Below are 19,376 nucleotides of genomic sequence, written 5' to 3'. Positions count from 1 at the left end.
TCATGAAAAAGACTAAAGAGGCTGGCTTGCTTAACCTAATAAAATCAAGACAGGGGAATATGCCTGTCACTTATAAATACATAAAGGAAGTAAATATTATGAAGGTAGAACTGATTTAAGCTAAAGGGCAGCACATATAAATATTTCTAGCCATCTCTGAATTTAGGCTAGAAGCTGCATTTTTAATCAGAGCAGCCAAATTCTGAAGCAGCTTCAAATGGAAGTGGCAGGAACAGGAAATCCACCTGGTCTTTGGCCCAGGTATGATCTGTTCTTCAACAACAGGACACAGCTGAGAGGTAATGGGTCAGATTCCACACACTCTTTGGTGGAAATAGGGTAAGGAGATCATCAGGCCAATGGCAACTGATCATGGTGAGGGTACCAGCACCAACACCCACAGTTATCCTGCTCCCAGCCAGTGTCTGCCAGGAGACAGTGGGAACCTGTGCAGCCTTGCACTACCTGTCTGCATAGCAAGGGGGTTGTATCATATGTGGAGATCAGATGTTTTAACCCAACTCCTGTAAAAATGCCAAGGTTTTGGCGTCAAATGTGGCACAAAGGGCTGCAAGGTGCCAAGCTGCTGTTAACCCTTTGGGGAAGGTGCAGCAAAGAGTTTTCTTCCCCAAGACACCTTCAGACACCAGGAGAGCAATCTTGCAGTGAGAAGCCTTGCTGTAGTGAGGAAGCTAGGCGACAGCATCTGGACTGAACTGCCACCAAATTCAACAGCTGAAATACATGCAAGCTGCAGCTGTCCTTCAGAGGACACATTTGTGCCTGACCAAGGCACCTGCTCAGGAAGACAAGGCACAGAGGAAGGGGGTTTTTAATTGCCAGCGGTGAGTTACAATGGCCACAAAGCCCTGCTGGCAGCTGGCTCTGAGCAACATTGAAACTAAGACACAACGCAGGTTTTTTTACTTCTTTTCTATGTGTCCACCTTTGCAGCTTGAGCGCATTAGAATAAACTTGCTTTTGTAGTTAACCATAAAATCTCACCTGTTCTTAAGCAGCTTGGGGTTGGCAGGGAAATACTGGCGACTGCTCCCAGGAGCACATACCTGATTACGCACAGAGCCCACATATCTGTGCGGGAGTATGTGCCTGCAAGGCACTCCTCCACCGCTCTGCAGATGCCTGGCGTTGTTTCCATCCCACAACCGAGTTTGCAGAGAAAAGTATTTTGTCTACAGCCGGCTGGAATCTGCTAACAAGCAGGGAAAGGATCTGAGAAGCAGCTTCAAGGCGATCGCCACCACAATATAAACTGAGCCTAGAAATAATCAGTGGGAATTATCTAGAAATGAAGCAATCACACCTTCTTCAGGCTCCAGATGGGAAGCTTCTGGGAGTTTGGGGACATCAACTGTCAGCTTTTTTTTAAAAGAAAAAAAAAAAAGAAATTATAGCCAATTTCTTTGAAATGTAAGGGGACTAAGTATAGGCAACCACATCTCATTGTAAACTCTGACCCACTGTTACATCTCAAAGGGTACAGCCCTTGTTCTTTCTTATTAGGGTTTAAGTACACCAGTTAGCAAGATCCAGAAATACTAAGTTTTTACTGCTCCAGCTACGAAATGCGAGGCAGCCTGAGAAAAAGACCAGAGCAACTTGCCCTGAAACTTTCCAGTAAAACAAAAATGCACCCCAGCACCCAAAACTGCCTACGCAGTTCTCACTAGCCAGGAATCAAATCCCCATAGCAAAGGTTGGCTGTGCTCAGCAGCCAACACGCATTCTCTGCAAGGGAGCAACCTTCCAGATACACTGGCTAAGCAAGGATGCTAACAGTGCCCCAGAGCCTGCTGCACTTTTAAAATCAATTTCAAGGTGAACAGATGCAACACGCACTTCAGCAAGCCCACGGACAAGCATGAAAATCGCTCCCAGCGTTTGCTGAACTACACGCAACCAGCAACTGCGAAGTCCTGCTCCAGCCCAGTCCATTTGAGGCTCTTCAGGCAAGTGGCAGAGGTATTGTTCGAAGCTATCAGGTGGGTGGAAATAATCTATCAGGATTTTCCTGGAGCTACTAGAGCTATCACAGATGACTTTTGCGCCAGGAAAAGAACACATAGGAAGCTGCAGTATTATACACACACTGAAAATTATTCTTGCCATCAAAGTAGCTATTAGACAACACCAGAGCAAGCCACTCTGATGCAAAGTCCCAAACCAAAGTTATCATTTCCATAACAGAAGATTCTGGGCTCACTGCACCCGTCTGGACTTTTGCAGCGCAGTGCTACACAGATGCCCCACGCTCAGAAAACAGGCTGCGGTTAAAGCAGGGCAGGCACCACCGCCTCCCATCCAAGCCAGTCTCCTCAGCCGCAGTCAATTAAATGTCACAGCCTTTGCTTTGAAACCAGCCTGTCCCCTTCTTTGACTCCTCTAGCCAGGGGCTCACCCACCACCTTCCTCCTCCCCATCTGACTGTCTGTCAATAACAGATGCATTCTTCAGATTTTCTGCCTACCACTGGCACATTGCGGTCCCAGCACCCTCGCTGAAGCCAGCAAGATCACATATCTGGATTGAGATAATTGTGTGACAGTACGCAGAGCTAAAACAAACCTGCCTTCAAGGAGAAACTAAGATGTCAGACTTTCTCCCAACTTGTTCTCCATCTCCCTCTGATCTTCTGACACACACCAGAAGGTTGTCTTTTTATCATGTTTTCTAAAAATGGATTTTTACAACTATTTTTCAGTCTTACTCTCTGAAAAAAAATCCAAGATTGGAAGGTAACTCTGTTTTCCTTTAAAAACAGAAATTTCTGAACTTTCCATGATCCAAGCAAGCAGATGCTAAGACGACAACTTCTCAGCACCTTCCCAGGAAGGGACTAAAGATAAGCAAGCATGTGCTTGGCAGTGTGCCTACCTCCTCCACTCCTCTAGGCTATTCTGACACTTTCTTGCCCTCAGGACCAATACCACAACTCAGTTTTCAGGTGTCTGCAGTGCCAGTGGCATGAGGGTAAGTCAGATAAAGAGAAAAGCTCCCATCTTTCTCAAGAGGGCTTCAGGACGAGGTCAGGAGAGACTATGTCAAAAGCAGCCCAGAGCCCTGCTGGCGGAACAAGGTCTCTGTCTAGCAATGTTTTGTTATCACAGTGAAGCAAAATCCCTGAGCCTCAGAGCACCAGTCTATGGGAATCTGTGGCTCCCCAGATCCCGAGGCAACATCTCCTTAGGAATGTGCCCATCGTTCCAGGGGCAGAGTATCTCACAGTTTAAATACAACCAACAAATCCAATCAGTCATCCCTGAGGAGAGAAGTCTGTTCTCCATTACAGAAGAAAGGAACTTTGCAATGAGGTGAGGATTTTATTTATTTATTTTTTTAAAAAAATTCTTCTCCATAGTCCTACAAAACCTTAAGGCTGCCTCACAGCAACCCTCATGACTCAGCATGTTAGTGGGGTGAGTGCAAGAATATAACTGAAAACAACCCTCAGGGAATAGCATTTCTCACCTGGACAATTTCTCCATTGGAAGCAATTAAATCCGTGGGGATGGAGACTCTGAAGAAGCGTCCTACCACCGCAGAGCTGTCAGGTATGCCCACCACAGCCGGCACAGTCTCCCGGAGGTCCGAGAGCACAGAGTGCATGGAGGCCTCCAGCTGGTTTTCCCAGTCCCGAACCACTTCTGCCGGCTCACTGGGCCAGTGGCAGTGAGCAGAGGCCGCCAGCAGCAGCACGGGGAGCCAAGTCCTCCCCAGGAAAGGGGGCTGCAGTAGGCATCCAACAGTCATTCTTCCCGGCGGCCTCGGCGACGGTGCTCCAGCTGGAAAGAGGACCACAGGGAGTCTGCAGGCACCGCAGCGCAGGCAGGGGATCTGCCAGTCCTTCACAGCAGCCTCATCCTAGGAGTCCTGGGAACCTGGTTAAACATAGGAAACCCAATCAGCACATTAATTACGGTATCTAAGCCGGCCAGCTCACACACACAGACCTCCTTGCAATGGACAGAGGGCTACCTGCCACGCTACCCTCTTTGTTTCAGCTTTTTGATTTAACTGCAAGAGTTACCACTACCATTAAAGAGAGCAAGAGCTTCTCAGGTCCTCTTCTGATGTACAGCATCTCTGGAGAAACAAGATCCTCCTGCTTTTCCATGCACACAACCATGTTTCTGCTGCTCTGGAGCCACAGCATCCTGAGATAGCCACACGTAGGGAGACGGGGCAGATACAACCAAAGCTGAGACAGAGCACAGTGGTAATAGGTGTCCTTTCAAGGCAAGCTGAAGTCAGGCTGGGGCATCAGTGGATTTAAATGCCAGTTACCCAGTATGAAGGTCCCAAGAAACCCTCAGTACTCCAAAGCTGCCATCTTGACAGCTTGATGCACAACAGATGCTTCTGCTCCTCTGACCCATGAGCCTGGCTTTCAAGCCAGGTCTCCTCTCAGTTCCAGCTTTTGGTATTAGTGTGTTTAGACTTGATTTGGGGGCCAGTAATACGCACCCCAAAAATCAGACTAGAGTAAGCTATGCACACACTGAGTCCCACACTGCTACCCACCATCCAGCCCCCCCACTGCTTACACAGCTCACCCATCCCCACGCTCTGCCAAGAAGCATCCCCAGCTCTCCCTCACTTTGCCGTTTTCTTCTTTCACTTGCTTCCTCCCCATCCCCACACTCTCTCTGGTCCCCTGGATCACAGCTTTCCTTTCTCTCTCCTGTTCCTTTGGTACATTATTTCCTTTGCTTCCCCAGCTGCTTCTCCCTCCAGACTGCATTCAGCCACGGCACACAGGGGTCACGGATCTCTACACACCCCCACGTTCCTCTTCACAGCCTGTTTGCAGGAGAGCAAGTAGGTTCATGAAAGAGGACAGAGGCACTTGGGACCCCAGGGGAAGCCATACTGCCCACTCCGGCATCTCAGTTTGCAGCTAGCACAGCCCTCTAACTAATCTGCAATAACGAGGGGAGCAGTGGGTTATGCAGGACTGGAGGACAGACACACAGACCAAGTGGGTGTTGCTTAGCCCCCAGGAGCATATGAGACTGGGGTCCCTTGGGCCAGGCACTCTAATGTCTTGAACCAACTCCTTTTTTCTAGGCTGAGAGAGAAGTGGCTCCAAATTCCCAGAGCAAACCCAGCCCAACTTCTAACCACTGCCCCCCAGTCCTCTGAACACAGCTCTGATTTATTTTAGTCTGTTCCAGCTGCGTTGTGTGATGCACATCAGGCCGTCCCAAGAGACCCTGGAGCCAGACCGGGTGGGAAGGGAGATCCCACTGCCTCTTGCCCTTGCAGAGCTCCCAGGACAGCACAACAGCAGGACCAGCCGACCTGCTGTGCTGCGGCCAGGCGGGCACGTGTTGCCCACCACAGGCTTGCAGAAGCAGGCAGAGGGCCTGTGCACGCAGGCAGCCAAGCCCAAGGTTACCACTGCAGGCTCTAGGAATAATAGGAGAGATAAGATTTGGTTGATCACCCTAAGCCCGCACTCTAGAGAAGCTGAGAGGCAGCACGCAAGGACTAGCACATCCTCACCCCTTGATAGGCCTTTTCGCAATAAACCACTCATGCAGAGGGGCTGACACCTCCCATCCCAAGGTAACGGGCCCAGCAAGCACAGTCGCAGCTAGCAAAGAGGGCTGTGGGTAGCAGAAATGATGAGCTGATTGCACTAACCTCTGGCTACAGCACCCATGAGGCAGATACCCGATCTGACCGTTGTCAGCTGTGGAAAACCTGTCTCAAGTGAAAGGCAAAAGAGACAGCAGAGGCACAATAACATTGCTGGAAACCACAAGACAGATGGGAGAACGGTTGGTGTGAAGTGCCAGCGCCAGAAGAAAGCCCATTCCCCTGCTGCTCTTGTCCTTCCAACTGCCTGAACTGACTAGGACAGGAATACACCAGATGAAATGACAGGGAAGCCAAGGCCAGGCTCTTCTCAAACGCAACTGAGCTCATGGTGGTCTTCACCCAGAGTGAGGTGCCTGAGCTGCTTCTCCAGAGGTTACCATCACGAAAGATGGAGTAGCTGGACAGGTAAGGACAAGTCACACTTCCTACAGGGCACATCTCTTCTACCAGCTCCCTGCATGGTCAGAGGAGGATCTGACACACCAATTGAGTTTGGACGAACCTAGAGTCACCTCAGCAAGTAGGCAACTACCACTGTAGATGTCTGGTGGAGAACATCCAACAGGCTGCGTGAATGAGCTACAGAGATGGAGCAGACATCTCCAAGAGGTACCGAGGAGGCCGCTGATCATCACAGCAGGAAATTGGGAGACTCTTATCCCTGCACCGTGCCTTAAAAAAGCAAAAAGAACCACCTTCACCCTCCATGGAGCCTGGGGTATGGACACGGCAGTGATGACGCCTTGTCCGTGAGCTACTTCTCCTGAAGCCTGCTCATTGGAAAGTCCTCCTGTGTGACGGACTAGAAAGCAACCCACATGGCAAGTACAGGCAGGATCAGAGACTTGCAAGCCAGGGGAGGAATGCAGCAGCAGAGCCCAGCAGCCCCATGGCTGCTGAGGGGCCGAGATGCTATCAGCATGGAAACATGGCTGCCTCTCACAGCTGCGCTGAGCTCCACACCTGAGCAGAGGAGAAACACCCCAGACAACCAGACAGACACCCAGCGTACAACCGCACGGAGCTATAAAGATGCCTGGAGAGGTTAGGTACCATATCTTCAGGCCAGCCCCTGCCCCTGGCCTGTCATGGCTGCAGGGGAGCTCGTGCACAAGCGTGGTGCAGCTCCGTGTTGCTCAGCCAAATGATGTGATCTGGCCTGGGGCATTTCTGTTGGATGGAGAGGAGTATTTGGGCAGAAAGGAGCTGGTTCTTGATATCTGTGGCAAGCCGGAGAGGAAGATGAAGTCATCACCCATTTCAGAAACAATTATCGGAGCAGGCAACAAACACTGCACGTCTGATATGTGCCCCTCAGCCAAGCAACTTGGGCACTGGCCATTAAGATCTCGCGTGACACTTGCAGGTCACACCAATTCAGAATTTCATTTTAGGGGAACTACAGAAGAACAGTGTCAGTATATGGAAGCGGAGCACACAGGAGGTATAGAAGGAATTCAGTAGCTGATAACAAAAAAACCCCAACAAAACAAACCAGAAGGGCTGAGAACAAACTTGCACCACTGAAAAAAAAATCTCTTAACACAGCTCCACCTCACCAAACAATTGACAGAAGCTGAAACAGTGCCAGCCTCTCACACTGTGTGCTAAGGAGGAAAGGCAGGGTGGTACAGCTCTACAGATAGCTGGAACAAGGCATTGCCCCACAGTGCTAAGGTCCACGTAGACTTGCTTCAAGGCAGAACACTTTCTGGGATAGGAGGTCCTCTGCCTAAAAGCCAGCAAGCCCACTGGATACCAGCACTGCAGGTCTTGATGCAGCTGCAGAAGAGAGCAAATCTTACCTGCAGGGAGGCTGTAACAAGCACTGGGGGCCTGTGTGGTGCCTCTGTCAAGTTCAAGAGCCCACACCATTTCACATAGTACTACCATGCACAAAACCCAGACTCACTTGTTTGAGACATCATCCCAGCTGCATGCGGAAAAAGTCAGTGTTCTGGATCATTGTCCGTGACCAGCACATGGCATGGAGCTGGAGCCCTCTGGGAGCAAAAATCTCAACTCTCACACAGTTTCCCACAAGCTCAAAAGAGGGCCAAAACCCAAACGCAGATGGCATTCTGCAGGTGGTCTTCTGCTGATCTCTGGGAAGCACTAGGCCGTAGGGCTGACTTAGACAGCACTTTCAAGTTATGAAGGAAAGCTAGACCACCCCAGCTTCTCTACACGGCACAGTGCTCCTTCCAGCAGGATCTGTACTGCCCAGTTTCAGAGAACAAACACAAAGGTTCAGGTTAGTCCTGAATTTCGGGATGTTTCATTCCATCTGATCTTCTGAAAGAACCGACTTTCTCTTTATCTTCCTGCTTCTGAGAGCGCTCTTTTGGTCTCAACTTTGAGCCTCCAGAGTGTTGGATGAAACATCAAAGTCAGTATCAACATCTGCTTCAGTTCTAGCACTCAGTGCACACGCCAACATTGATGCCTGCTCTCCAGTGCCAAACCCCCCCATCTCAGACACACAGAACTGGGCCTACTTAGTGAAGGTATGTTGATATGATGCTGCACTTGATATGATGCTGACTTGTCAAGACAATGCTGGAGTTTGCTCCTTCTCCATGCAGCTACAAGGCCCACTGACACGTTAAGGACACGCTCTACCTTCATTATTCAGGAATGCAGCACAGTGCAGACAGAAGATAGGACTGAAAGGAAGGACTGAGAGCAGAACAAAGTAGCTACTCCCAGCCATGCATCTTCCCAGAGACCTTTACTTCTGCCTGCTGTAGGAGCATGGGGCCAGAGGAAGCGTCCCAGCAGCAGGAACGTGGCTGCCCTAGAAATCACTCCTCCTCTGTGGCCAATTACACCACCGCTTCAGCAAGAACCAGCGAAAGTGAAGTCTCCATCCAGCTGTGTCTAATCCAATTGCTCAAGCACACAATCACATCACTGGGCTGCGGTAATTAATCACTACCAGCATATTAATGCCACTGAGCCTAGCACAAAGAAAGCTCAGGTAACTGCCGTGCAATTCTCTGCTCCAGGTAAGAAGGTATTTAGGAGAGTTAGAAGGAATCCCACTTACCCGATTGCTTATTTACCAATACCCTCATTAAAGGAAGCATTAAACAAGTGGCCTTTCTCTAAGAAAGCAAACTTGGACTCGGCTAAAAAGGGCCAGTGCAACTTTCCAGAACAGAGCTATTGTCTCTGCAAAGATCTCTTGTGCGTGTTTCCACAGGAGGATCTCTGGGCAAGTCCTGTCAGCTACTACACGTCTGCATGTCAAGGCAGCAAGCAGGAGGAATGATGAAATCCAGCGTCACCAGCCAGGCACACAAAGATGGCACTCTGCCGTACATGCTCCCCGATCCAAAACACGACAGCAGGCACCAACAGTGCCAGCCCGACGGCATGGTCCACACAGAGGCGACTGGTGCTCTGTGCACGTCTGCACTGTGCTAAAGGAGTCTGGGAAGAGGGGCAGGAGGGAGAAACAGCTCAGAGGCAGCGCGTCTGGGCAGAGCAGCCCATCACCAAGTTTATGAACTAACAGATACAGTCTCCTCAAGACTAAGAGCATGCCAGTCTGCAGGCTTGACACATTATATACACAAAGAACACTCTGGAGCATGAAATTTAAGAAACAGTAAGAGTTTCTGCACTTGCCCAGCTCCGAATGTAGCCTGAAACAAAGGCAGCAGCCCCTCCAACAGCCTATGTTATAAGTTGGGGGAATGTGCTGCAAATGACTCTGGGGGTTATTCCCAACCTCGATGGTTTCAGCCATGTACGTTCACAGAGGATGACCCAGGCTCCAGACAGTGCTGTGCTTGGGATGAGTTATGGAAAGGGACGTACAGAAGGGCAACTGCACTGAGATGCACTCGTCATACACAGACTAAATGGCACACAGCTGCTGCGAGGGAACAGGCAAGGCGGAGGGAGGAGCATTCACCACTAGCCATAGCTCCTCACTCAGCTGTGCTCAGAGCAACAGCATCCCATCCCACCCAGCGCTAACCAGGCATCTGCAGGGATGGTGGCTTTACACGGAGGCTAGATGTCTCCCTAAAAGACAAGTCACAAGTTTTTGGCTTAACACTGCAATCACAGCTGCCTGCTTATAGCCATGCATACATCAAAACCAAAGTAGCTTGCAGTCCGATCTCTGATGCTGAGCTGCCCGAGAAAGCTGCCTTAGCGGAGAGCCCCAGATCAGTGTTCCTGAAGCCCCAGGAGCCCCTTCCATCCTCTGCCCCCTGCAGCCAGTGGATATGCTTGCCATTGTTAGCTGGTCACCCCAGACACCATCAGCCCAGGAGGTACAAACCAAGCTGTTCTTGATTCTTTGCCCTAAAATTGCATTTCAACACGCTCTTTCGCAGCTATGCCCACCTTGTATTGTCACCAAGTTAAACGCCCAACAGAACTGATACCTAGTTCAAAGGACATACACACACACACAAAAAGCTTTTTTCAGTCTTGTCCCTTCTTGTATTTCTGCATTGCTTGTCTCCAGCACATCTGGTGTCAGTAACAGGAAACCCTGATGCTGAAAAACAGTCTAGGGGAAAAAAAACCAAAACCAAACAAACTCAAAACAGCAGTGCTAAAAATGTGCGCTGGGCAGGGAAACAAGCAGCACCCTCCTGCTGATGGGGAACTCAGCAGTGAACTGTCACTGACTCGTTGCTTAAAGCTACACATGCCACAAGCAGCTTCGTGAAGCTTGTACGGGAAGTGGTCACAGCAATCGACACCTTGCAGCGGTTTTTATTCTGCTAGAGTAAGCCCCAAGACACTTAACTTTCCTGTAACTAAGAGGAAGCTTTCTACTATCTTTCACTATCTTTTGTTTGAAACCTACAGTTTTGTGCCACCAAGGCAGCATGAAGCCTTCCCACAGCCCTCTCATCTGCATCTCATGTCTCCCCTTGGCCAACAAAACCTGCTTGCAGTTCTGCCCCAGTCTGGGACCAGAGACACCAACTGATGCCTCTGCTCCAACTGACAGACAGCAGAGAGAGCAGCTAGGGGAAGCTGGACCGCTCAAGACACCGCACAGGTTTTGTGTTCATTAGAACGTGTGATCTCCAGCACTTCTTGCAGAGGGAACGCAGAGGCAGGTCTGAGAGAGAGAGAAAAGATGCAAAAAGCAGAATTTCCCTCTTTTTCCCCTGTATTGCATCTGCCTGCCCAGAAGTTGGGCCACTATACTGCCCTTTCCAACTGGGGACTCTGCTCCTGGGAAGACTTCTTGCCCTGGAAAAGGTAAGGTTATGCTCCTGGTAGCCCTTCCTCCAGCAAGAGCTATGGAGGGGAGGGGTGGAAGCAGCCCCAGCAGCCCCCCAGAACCCCCAGCCAGGGGCACTCCTGCAGAGGTACGTGCAAGCAGCAGTGCAGAGCAGCAGCAGAAGCACAAAGGACACAAGAGCCCTTCTGCCAGCTGGACATGGAACATGTTTTTCTCTCCCTGCAGAGTACATTTCCCCTGCAAGGTGCAGCAATAAGACTTCTTCTGGAGGCAAGCACCTTCCCCAGCCTCCTGCAGCCCCGGGGATGCAGGGGGGGATGAGTATGGTACCCACAAGCGCCTCTCAACTATGCACTTGCACGCTGACCTGACATTTGCTGGAAGACCATATGGATGCCCCTCTGCTTGTCAATCCTGCTCAAGTGGCCCCTTGCATCCCCTTGTGTGCTACTTGTCCTATGCTTGAGCTATGCCTCAAATGGCCGCTGCGCCTGACCTGCAGCAGTGACCGGCAGCCGCAGATTTTGGCTAGGTAAGGCTTCTGACTCTCTGATGAAAGTTTCAGCAACCACAATCAATTCCTTCCTCCCACTTTGTTATTCCCAGACAGCCAACTCAGATCATATCTTCAAGTGCATTCAGTTGAAAGGAAACTCAGATATTATCTTCCCAACTATTTAGAAGGCCTCAGAGATCATTTTTTTCCCTTCCCTGTAATTACAAACATCGCAGCCAGGTAGAACTGCCATTTTCCTGGCTGCTGGCAGCAAGCAAATTAGGATATAAACACCCACCAACAAGCCAAAGCAGGGGGATGGCTTCACCAGTGCTGCCCCACACTGCTTGCATCCTGCGAGCAAGCCCCATCTCAAGGGAGGGCTGGCGGAGAAAGGTGATGAGGATGATCAGAGGTACAAAATGGATCCTTCCTGGAGGAAGCTGGGAGGGAACAAAGTGGGATGCACTGGGACATGAGGATAATGGGGAACAAGAGCCCACACTCTCCTCTAATAAAAGGAATAGAAGCCAAACTAACTTGAATCAGGCTTAAACCCGAACTAAATGAGAGGACCCAATGGGGTTGTGAACATGAGTGTTAAAACTTCATGTGGGTTAAAAAAAAAAAACAAGGGAGGGATGGAACAATTTTGTAGAAGGCAGTTACCAAGGCAGCGTTTCTGGCTCAAGCAGCACTTCGTGACAGATAGCAGGATCCCGGGACAGCATTCAGGGAAATGACGACTCGCATTCCTCTCCCAGCTGTTATTGGAAAGGGCATATAGGCTAAATATACAGCCGTAGCAGGGCAGAGCAAGGGTCTGCTTGCCTAAGGGCATGCAGTTCAACGTGGCTTTGGCTTCACTTGGGCTTCCAGTGCATAGCCAGCCAGAGCAAGCCCCTCAAAACTCTACTTGTAACTCCTGGTTTTATCTGGAAACAGGGCAAAAAAGTGTAAAAATCCTAGTATTTAATTCTATGTTTAAGGGAATGTAAGCTAAAGCTAGTACTAAAATCCACAGGAAATTAAACTACAAAATGTTAAAACAACAAAAAAAAGTTGGACTAAGAGCTCCTTCCATACAAATGCATGAAAATGCATATTTTGAAGATAAACACAACAGGCATGTACATATATACATGCACACAAACGCTTTATCAGTTTCCAAGATTTAGTAAAAACCAGAACTCAAGGCACCAAGATAAACTACGTATTTTTGACTCTAAATTTCTCTTTTGTAAGGAAAGCTTTGTAAATTACTGAATTTGTTTGACATTAATTCTGAAGTGAAGACCACAGTGTTACAGAAAAGCATTTTAGCAGAAGCCATCCTGCGGTAGAGCCCAGGACAGAGGACACCCGGGCTGGCAGAAGTGCCTGGGCAGGCAGCAGAGAGAGGCGGTCGACAGAGATGAGACCAAAGCACCACTCTGAAAAATTAGAGCAATTTTAATTTGGACAATGGAAGAGTTCTCAGTGATTAGCGTACACAAGGCAGACCAGTCCCCACAACAGTACACTGATTTGAGGGGCACTAATTGCTAGAAACATTGGAAGTAGAAGATGTAGGACTCTCGAGAGAAATTCCCCAGCCCTCCATGGGCTCACTGTGCCATAGCAGCTTGTGTTCACTGAAGTCCGATTCTGAACTCTCTAGAAACAATTTACATGGGGGTCCAACTGGTATACAAGTGAATTTGCAGGAACAAGCTAAGTTTTATGTAGTTTTAAAACTAAAGTGGATTTTTGTACCAAAATGCAAGCCTTCAAGTATACCAAGATGAGCCCAGACTGTCTCTCAGCCATCCCCATCTGCGAAAGGCACAAATGAAGATTTCTAAAAAAGCAAAATAAGCTTTGTCTAAAAGGCAGTCTAACGAGATATCTAGAGGACCCCTCAGCAGCTCTAGCCAGAAAGTACAGTTGAAGCATCTGACAACAAGACAAGAAAGTACACAAAAACAAGCAGCAAGATACAAGATGTCACTTTTTAAATGTGAGGACTACGAGGCATCAGAGTCCAATTCTGTATTCCTCAGACACAGGTCGTTCCCCCACTAGCACCGAAGGACATGTGCAAGAGCAGCTGGCGTGACAGTCACCACTGTGTTCTGTCCCCTGGTATCACTCACCATCTACCAGCTGTTTCAAGTCTAATTCACACCAGCTAACGACCTTTGATAGAAGTCACCCAGCTAGGAAGCAGGTTTCTATCAAAGGTGCTGCTTCAGAAATGGGTTTAAATCAAGGCACCATCACCGACAGGTGACCACAGTCTTTCCTCCACCCCATGCTCCAAAGGGACAAAATCATCCACAAGCCTCCAGCAGCACCTGAAATCTCAGCTGAAGCCCAGAAAAATACTTCTTCCCTAAGCTGCCCTGCTGCACTACGCAGGAGATGTTCTCTTCAGATGTAGTCATGAGTACTGAAACCAATGAGGCTAAAAAGATTTGCATCTCTTGCTTGATTTCTTAATTGAATTAAAGGCTGAACAAAACTCCTTATGAGGCTTCAGAGAATCCACACAGAAGAGAAATGAAGAATATCCTAATCAGAGAGGAAGCTTCCACTGGACATTTTGTCTTACTAAGTACTAAAGAGTTCACACTAAAAGAGAAAGACCCTGAGGGATAAACTTCCATGTCTAGCAAGGCACGAAATCTCACTGAAGTTCTGCCATGGTTTGGCTTTTCGAGCACATTACACATTGCACAAGTCACACAGGTGACTGGTGAGCTTTGGTGAGTCCTTTTAGCCAAAACTCTCCCACCTATCTGGCTGCTTACTTTTTAATTTTTTTTTTTTTAATTTAAAAAAAGGTATAAAGCTCTTTCTGTCAAATTAGCAAGCAGAAGCTGTTAGAGTGGTGAAGGACAGACTGATGGGCAGGGCAGTCCTGCAAATCCCCTTCTTAGGAAACCTGATCATACTTTCAAATCCTGTTCTGAAGGAAACCCTTCCAAGGCCTGAGCTCTGGCAGTACACCTGAGCCTGGCCACAGGACTTGCAGCAGGACCCTTGCCCATGTTTTGGCCACATAGTGGCAGAGTACTTTTTTCATCACCAGGACAGCATTCAGGCTTCCCGAGGACATGCCAGCACTGCAGCCACCAGGTAAGGATTAGCTTTGTTAACGGTACTGAATCAGGCAGCAAAATGCAGGAGCACCCAGGAGCGGGCAACTTGGGCAGGTGTTCCTCCAGTGAGAAGAGCAAACAGCCCGAGGGCTGCGGGCACCAAACCCAAAACTGCAAATAAGAAAACCTTGACAGAAGTTTCATACTCAAGAGCCGCCTCAAAATGCTGTTTGGCTGGACTGCTTCATGGAGAGGCAGCCACATTCCAAGGGTTTATAATCACCTTCTGGGTATTCCACAAAATTCCTCAGATAATGAAATATTTTGAGCAGGTCCTTGAACATGTTTAAGCACCATCATTTCCTATACATTGATGTCACAGCATCAGGGCTTCAGCACTCAGCACAGGACTGGAAGGCAAGGCTTAGGGTCACTATCCTACCTGCCAGGGACCTGACAGCCGGGCACAAAATCTGCTGCTACTACCAAAGGGAAGTAAAGCACAAAGAGCTGACATTAAGCAGACACACGAAACAAGGCAAGCAACACCAACAAAAAGCCATTTTCAGCACTTCAGTTATGTATGCAGCATCATTTATATTCTTTGTGGCAGCGTAACTAAGGGCAGGCACATTCTGTTTAGAAACATCCCGCTGTTCCATCAGCTTTACCACCCCACCCTACAACTCCAAGCCAAGGCATTAAGATTCAGCTTTATGGAGTTGCTTAGCCCTGATTTATTACTCAGCTAGCAAGACTGTCATAGCTCTTCATTTAAATATATTTACCACCCAGTGATTTATGCAGAGCAGCCAGGGCATCAGCCATGGACCTGCAACTTACGATGTTTCTCAGGAAAACTACTCTAAATGCTTCTTGGCAGAATGAGATATAAATGTTCCAACTTTAACCATCAAGCATAAAATGGGAAAGCTGCAAAATGAAGCAGCATTGCTCCCATGCCACAGAGGCAGAGAAAGCTTCTGGAGGAGGAATTAACTCTCTGAAGATCAGTAGCTTCCAGCTGGGCAGCACATTCCCTTAAACCTGCAGAAATTCATGAGTCACCAAAACCCATCAAACTGATAACCTCTTCCTGCAGGTGCACATCTTCATAGGTGCCTTCTCCTCTTGCTAGAGACCAGGGAGCAAAGGGCTGGACTGCTTCAGTGAAACTGTCTGCTCTTCACAATAACTTCTGGCCCGAGTTGGCCAGCCTTTCGTTCACATAGTAAGTCCAAAAGCAACAGATCACTGATGGCACAAGCTTACTGAGGCAGAAGGACAGTGCGTAGCTTCACAGGTCCATCTGCTTCCCAACTGCTCTGGTGCAAGAAGATTGATTTAAATGAAAAAGCAAAGATGAGCACCTTAAAAGACAAGACACCAACAGAGTCTGCATCACATTCCTGCAGCATTAATTTCACTGCATTATCTTACAGCTAAATTATCTTGTTTACCTGCACTACATAATTAAAAAATAACCCTCATCTGGTTTTGACCATGGCCTTAATGGCTTCAGCCAGGAGCGGGGAAGGCTGGGGCTGTTCATCACAGGTCCACCAACGCAGAGATAACTCCAGTTTTTCTCCCCACCCTGCTCTGGTATTGAGAAATCAGGAGACAAGTTGAATTATTTCAAGGCAAGACCAGACTACTTCACTGTAAGGAGTATCAGAGGGATGTAGGCTTTTTTTAAACACTAACATTCTGCCCCATCTATACGGATACAGGACCCATTCAGTCACAGTGCTCAAGCTCATTCCTTACACCAGGAAACCGTGCATTCAGGGTCTGGCTGAAAAGGGCCAGAGAAAACAACCCTGACATGCATAAAGCCAGCACAACTAAATGCAACTAAATGCATTGCAGGGTAACATGCCCCTCTCCACAAGCAGCATAGCACTGCACCTGCAACGTCAAAGAAGTTTCAAGGGTTGCTCCAAGCAATCCCCCTGCAGCAATTCCAACACAAACATCCTGCCATTCCCAGTACCCAAATTCCACAAACAAGAAAGTCCAAAGGACTTAAAAATAGGATCAAACTGTCCTGCTCAGTCACCAGACAAGTAATTTAAAACTGGGACCCAAGGACAAACTGGGTAAAGGCAGAGTGCTCACGGAATAAGAGGAGGCAGGGAGACAGCAAGGACAAGATAAGGAAAACTGATGTTTTTCTTCCTAAGCAGCCACAAAGCCTGCATAGTGTAACACACTTGCAACAGTTAACTAGCTGGCATGGCATCTGGTGTCAGTCCTCAAAAAATGGTCCCAAGGTTTTGCCACAGCAGAAAAATCCAGTAGTTTCTCCCTTCCTCACAGGAAATCTCTTGTATGGGTCAGAGAGGTTGGAAACAAGACCTGCACGTTTTTGAGGGGACAACCCCCCCCCAAATTACAGTGTATTTCAAATAGCGTGAGGAGAGGCTGCATCCCTCTATTTTGACTTGCCATTGCAGTTTTTACACAGGAGACTAAGGACTGTGCCCTGCCTTCCCAGCACGCAGACGCTGTATCCCATGGCTTCCTAGGTGAGAGTCCGGATGGCTGTGAAGAGACAGCAGTGTGTACTCACAGCTGCACACAGACATGGAAGATGGCAACAGCTGTATCCTCCTCCTGACTTAAGTGGGCAGATTAAAACATGAATTAAGTTGTAAAGAGAAAAAAACTGGAATAAGAAGATGGGACAGATCCTGTACCGACTTCCTTCCCAGTGGAAGGCAACACTGTGGAGCATGTGATGACTACCTACTGCCTCTGCAAGAATCCCAGGAATGGGGGCAAAGTCATCACAGCTCCAATGTTTGCCCCAGGAAAACAGAGTCGGATGTCATTCTGAGGCAACAAGGAAAATTAAACTAGCACTCAGCTGGGTTTTGTACCAGTTTGAGCCTCTCCGAGCTAAGCATCATCTGTTCTTGCTCACCACATGTGCTTTGGACATGCCAAGTTAGGTGTACTCAGACTTTGTAATCCTTTGCAACAGCAGTGCCTCTATGCCCGTATTTTCACTACTTCGAGCTCTACTCCCATACAGCCATCTTCTCTGCCTTGGGGCACCCAGAACAGAGCAGAGCCCAGCCCTAGGCAGTCTGTGCTGACCCCATGGGAGAAATGAGGACAGCCCTACTTCCCAGGCCAACAACCACCCACACCAGTCCTAAGTGTTCCTGAGAGCATGTAACAGTAGACAAATACGTTTGTCCTTAATCACTCCAAGCCTTTTTTTCTGAATCCACCCCCCCAAGTCACTCTTGCTTTGCTTTCTGCTCAGCACTCGCCGGATCTTCATTACTAATGCAACACCCAAATCCCAGCAACTCGTTTAAGAGGGCATCCCGTTACTAGCACCCACTGGGCTCTCATTGCTGCTCACACAGTCACATTCCTATGACTGTTCTTATATCTAGGTAAATCTGAAACACTTCCAGAAAAAACGGATGGCTCATTGCTATCAAACAGCATCGGAGAACATAAACAATTTAGTGAGAGCATAAGAGCTGTATGAAGAGAGATGCTCAAGCGCCACAAGAAAAATGCAGTCTTGGAGTTGCAGAGAGGCCGTTAAGCTCTGAAGGTGTGTTCAGCTTGCCTTCGCTTTACAGCGCTGCCGCAGATGCGGGGAAACAATTAAACTGCTTATCACAGTATGTCCCATTCAGCCTCCAGAGCGGGAGAGCAATTCCAATCCCCAGGTGGCAAGCGCAGCAATTAGGTACCCAATTACGTGCACCAAAGCTTTGCTTTGCTTATGTTATTTTACTTCAATGGTTATATAGTATTTCCTTGGCTTACTGTCATTAAAAGATTGTAGGTTCAGCGACGACCTGTAGGGTCTCAGCTGAGATCAGGCTGGTCCCGCAGGACTAAGCTGCACATTGTACCACATTTGGGGGATGCAGAATGGTCCAGATGTGGGCAGGTGACTTAAAAGTCATTCAGCAGAGCCAGTCGCAAAGCCTGGCCACATCCGCTGTATCCTCACCTGGAGGGCTAGGCTTAAAGTTTAAAAATAAAAAAAAGTTACACTGCAGCCAGGCTTGTTAATCTCCAGCTCCACAACAGGCCCTCTGAAGAGCAACTCTGCATTGGCACTTGATCCTCTTCTGGGCTTAATAACGGGCTGTAGGGGAAAAATGTGGGTTTAGCAGCTCAGTCTATCCCTTATAAAGCAGAGAAGCTATGCCAAAAATAACCTGGCTTACTAGTTACGGTCACCAAGCACTCACCCACCAGGTCTCTGATCAGGGACCACAACACTCTTTGCACCACAGCATCACCACCACCACACCAGCTGTGTGTTGGACAGGAGAAGATGCCCTCCCCACCACCACAAAGGTGTTTCACATAAAGCAGTTTGAGTTTTTTAAAACAGTAGATAGCATAGCCAGGACTCATTCGTCAGCCTCCCCAAAGGAAGCATTTTCTTCCAGCTCAGACAAGGTCTCCAGTGCAGTTTTGCTGCGTCTTCAGCCTTTCTGCTGGAGAGGCTGGACTCCTCAGGCAGTTTTGTACCTGGCACTTCCCAGAGTCATGTATGACAACAGCTACAACAGCTGGTCAGCAGCTGTAGCGAGAAGTACACTATAATGATCAAGAATGATGCAGTTTTGGGACTTCTCAAATATAATCATAACTTCAGTGTTGTCCTCCAAAGGCCTTCACTATCCCATTGCAGCAAAGTTCAGAGCAAACAAAACCAGGTTGCAGAACTGAAGCACCTTCCACAAAAAACAGGAAAAAAAAGCTTTTGAATGTAACAGCGGTGCCTCCCACCACAGGGCAGCAGCAGAAGACAGACTGCCTCTCATTTATTCCTCAAGACCTTATGCCAGCTGGGAACTTTGCTCATCACTGTAGGCTGAGCCTAAACCACTCCCCGCTCTCCCAACAGCATATGATACTGCTCTAGGTAACACAGACAATACCTAAAACCTCAAGGTTGCAA

The 19,376-nt window shown here is 48.5% G+C and overlaps 1 protein-coding gene across 6 annotated transcripts in view; it reads right to left on the bottom strand.

Annotated features, from left to right (window-relative positions):
* Positions 1-19,376, bottom strand: part of DAG1 (dystroglycan 1) — a 54,106-nt gene that overhangs the window by 12,803 nt on the left and 21,927 nt on the right. For 4 of the 6 annotated variants that reach the window (XM_069769638.1, XM_069769641.1, XM_069769639.1 and 1 more), the window contains exon 2: positions 3,490-3,899. In XM_069769638.1, coding sequence (XP_069625739.1) covers positions 3,490-3,771 — 282 coding nt within the window. In that variant the 5' untranslated portion in view covers positions 3,772-3,899. Of the gene's footprint in view, positions 1-3,489; positions 3,900-12,011; positions 12,034-15,697; positions 15,717-19,376 lie in introns of those variants that run through there. The other 2 variants (XM_069769643.1, XM_069769640.1) reach the window with 2 other exon arrangements.

Source organism: Haliaeetus albicilla, chromosome 24, assembly GCF_947461875.1.
Source record: "Haliaeetus albicilla chromosome 24, bHalAlb1.1, whole genome shotgun sequence".
Taxonomy (NCBI): domain Eukaryota; kingdom Metazoa; phylum Chordata; class Aves; order Accipitriformes; family Accipitridae; genus Haliaeetus; species Haliaeetus albicilla.
Note: the sequence above shows the minus strand (reverse complement) of the source record. Positions and strands in the feature narration are given on the sequence as shown.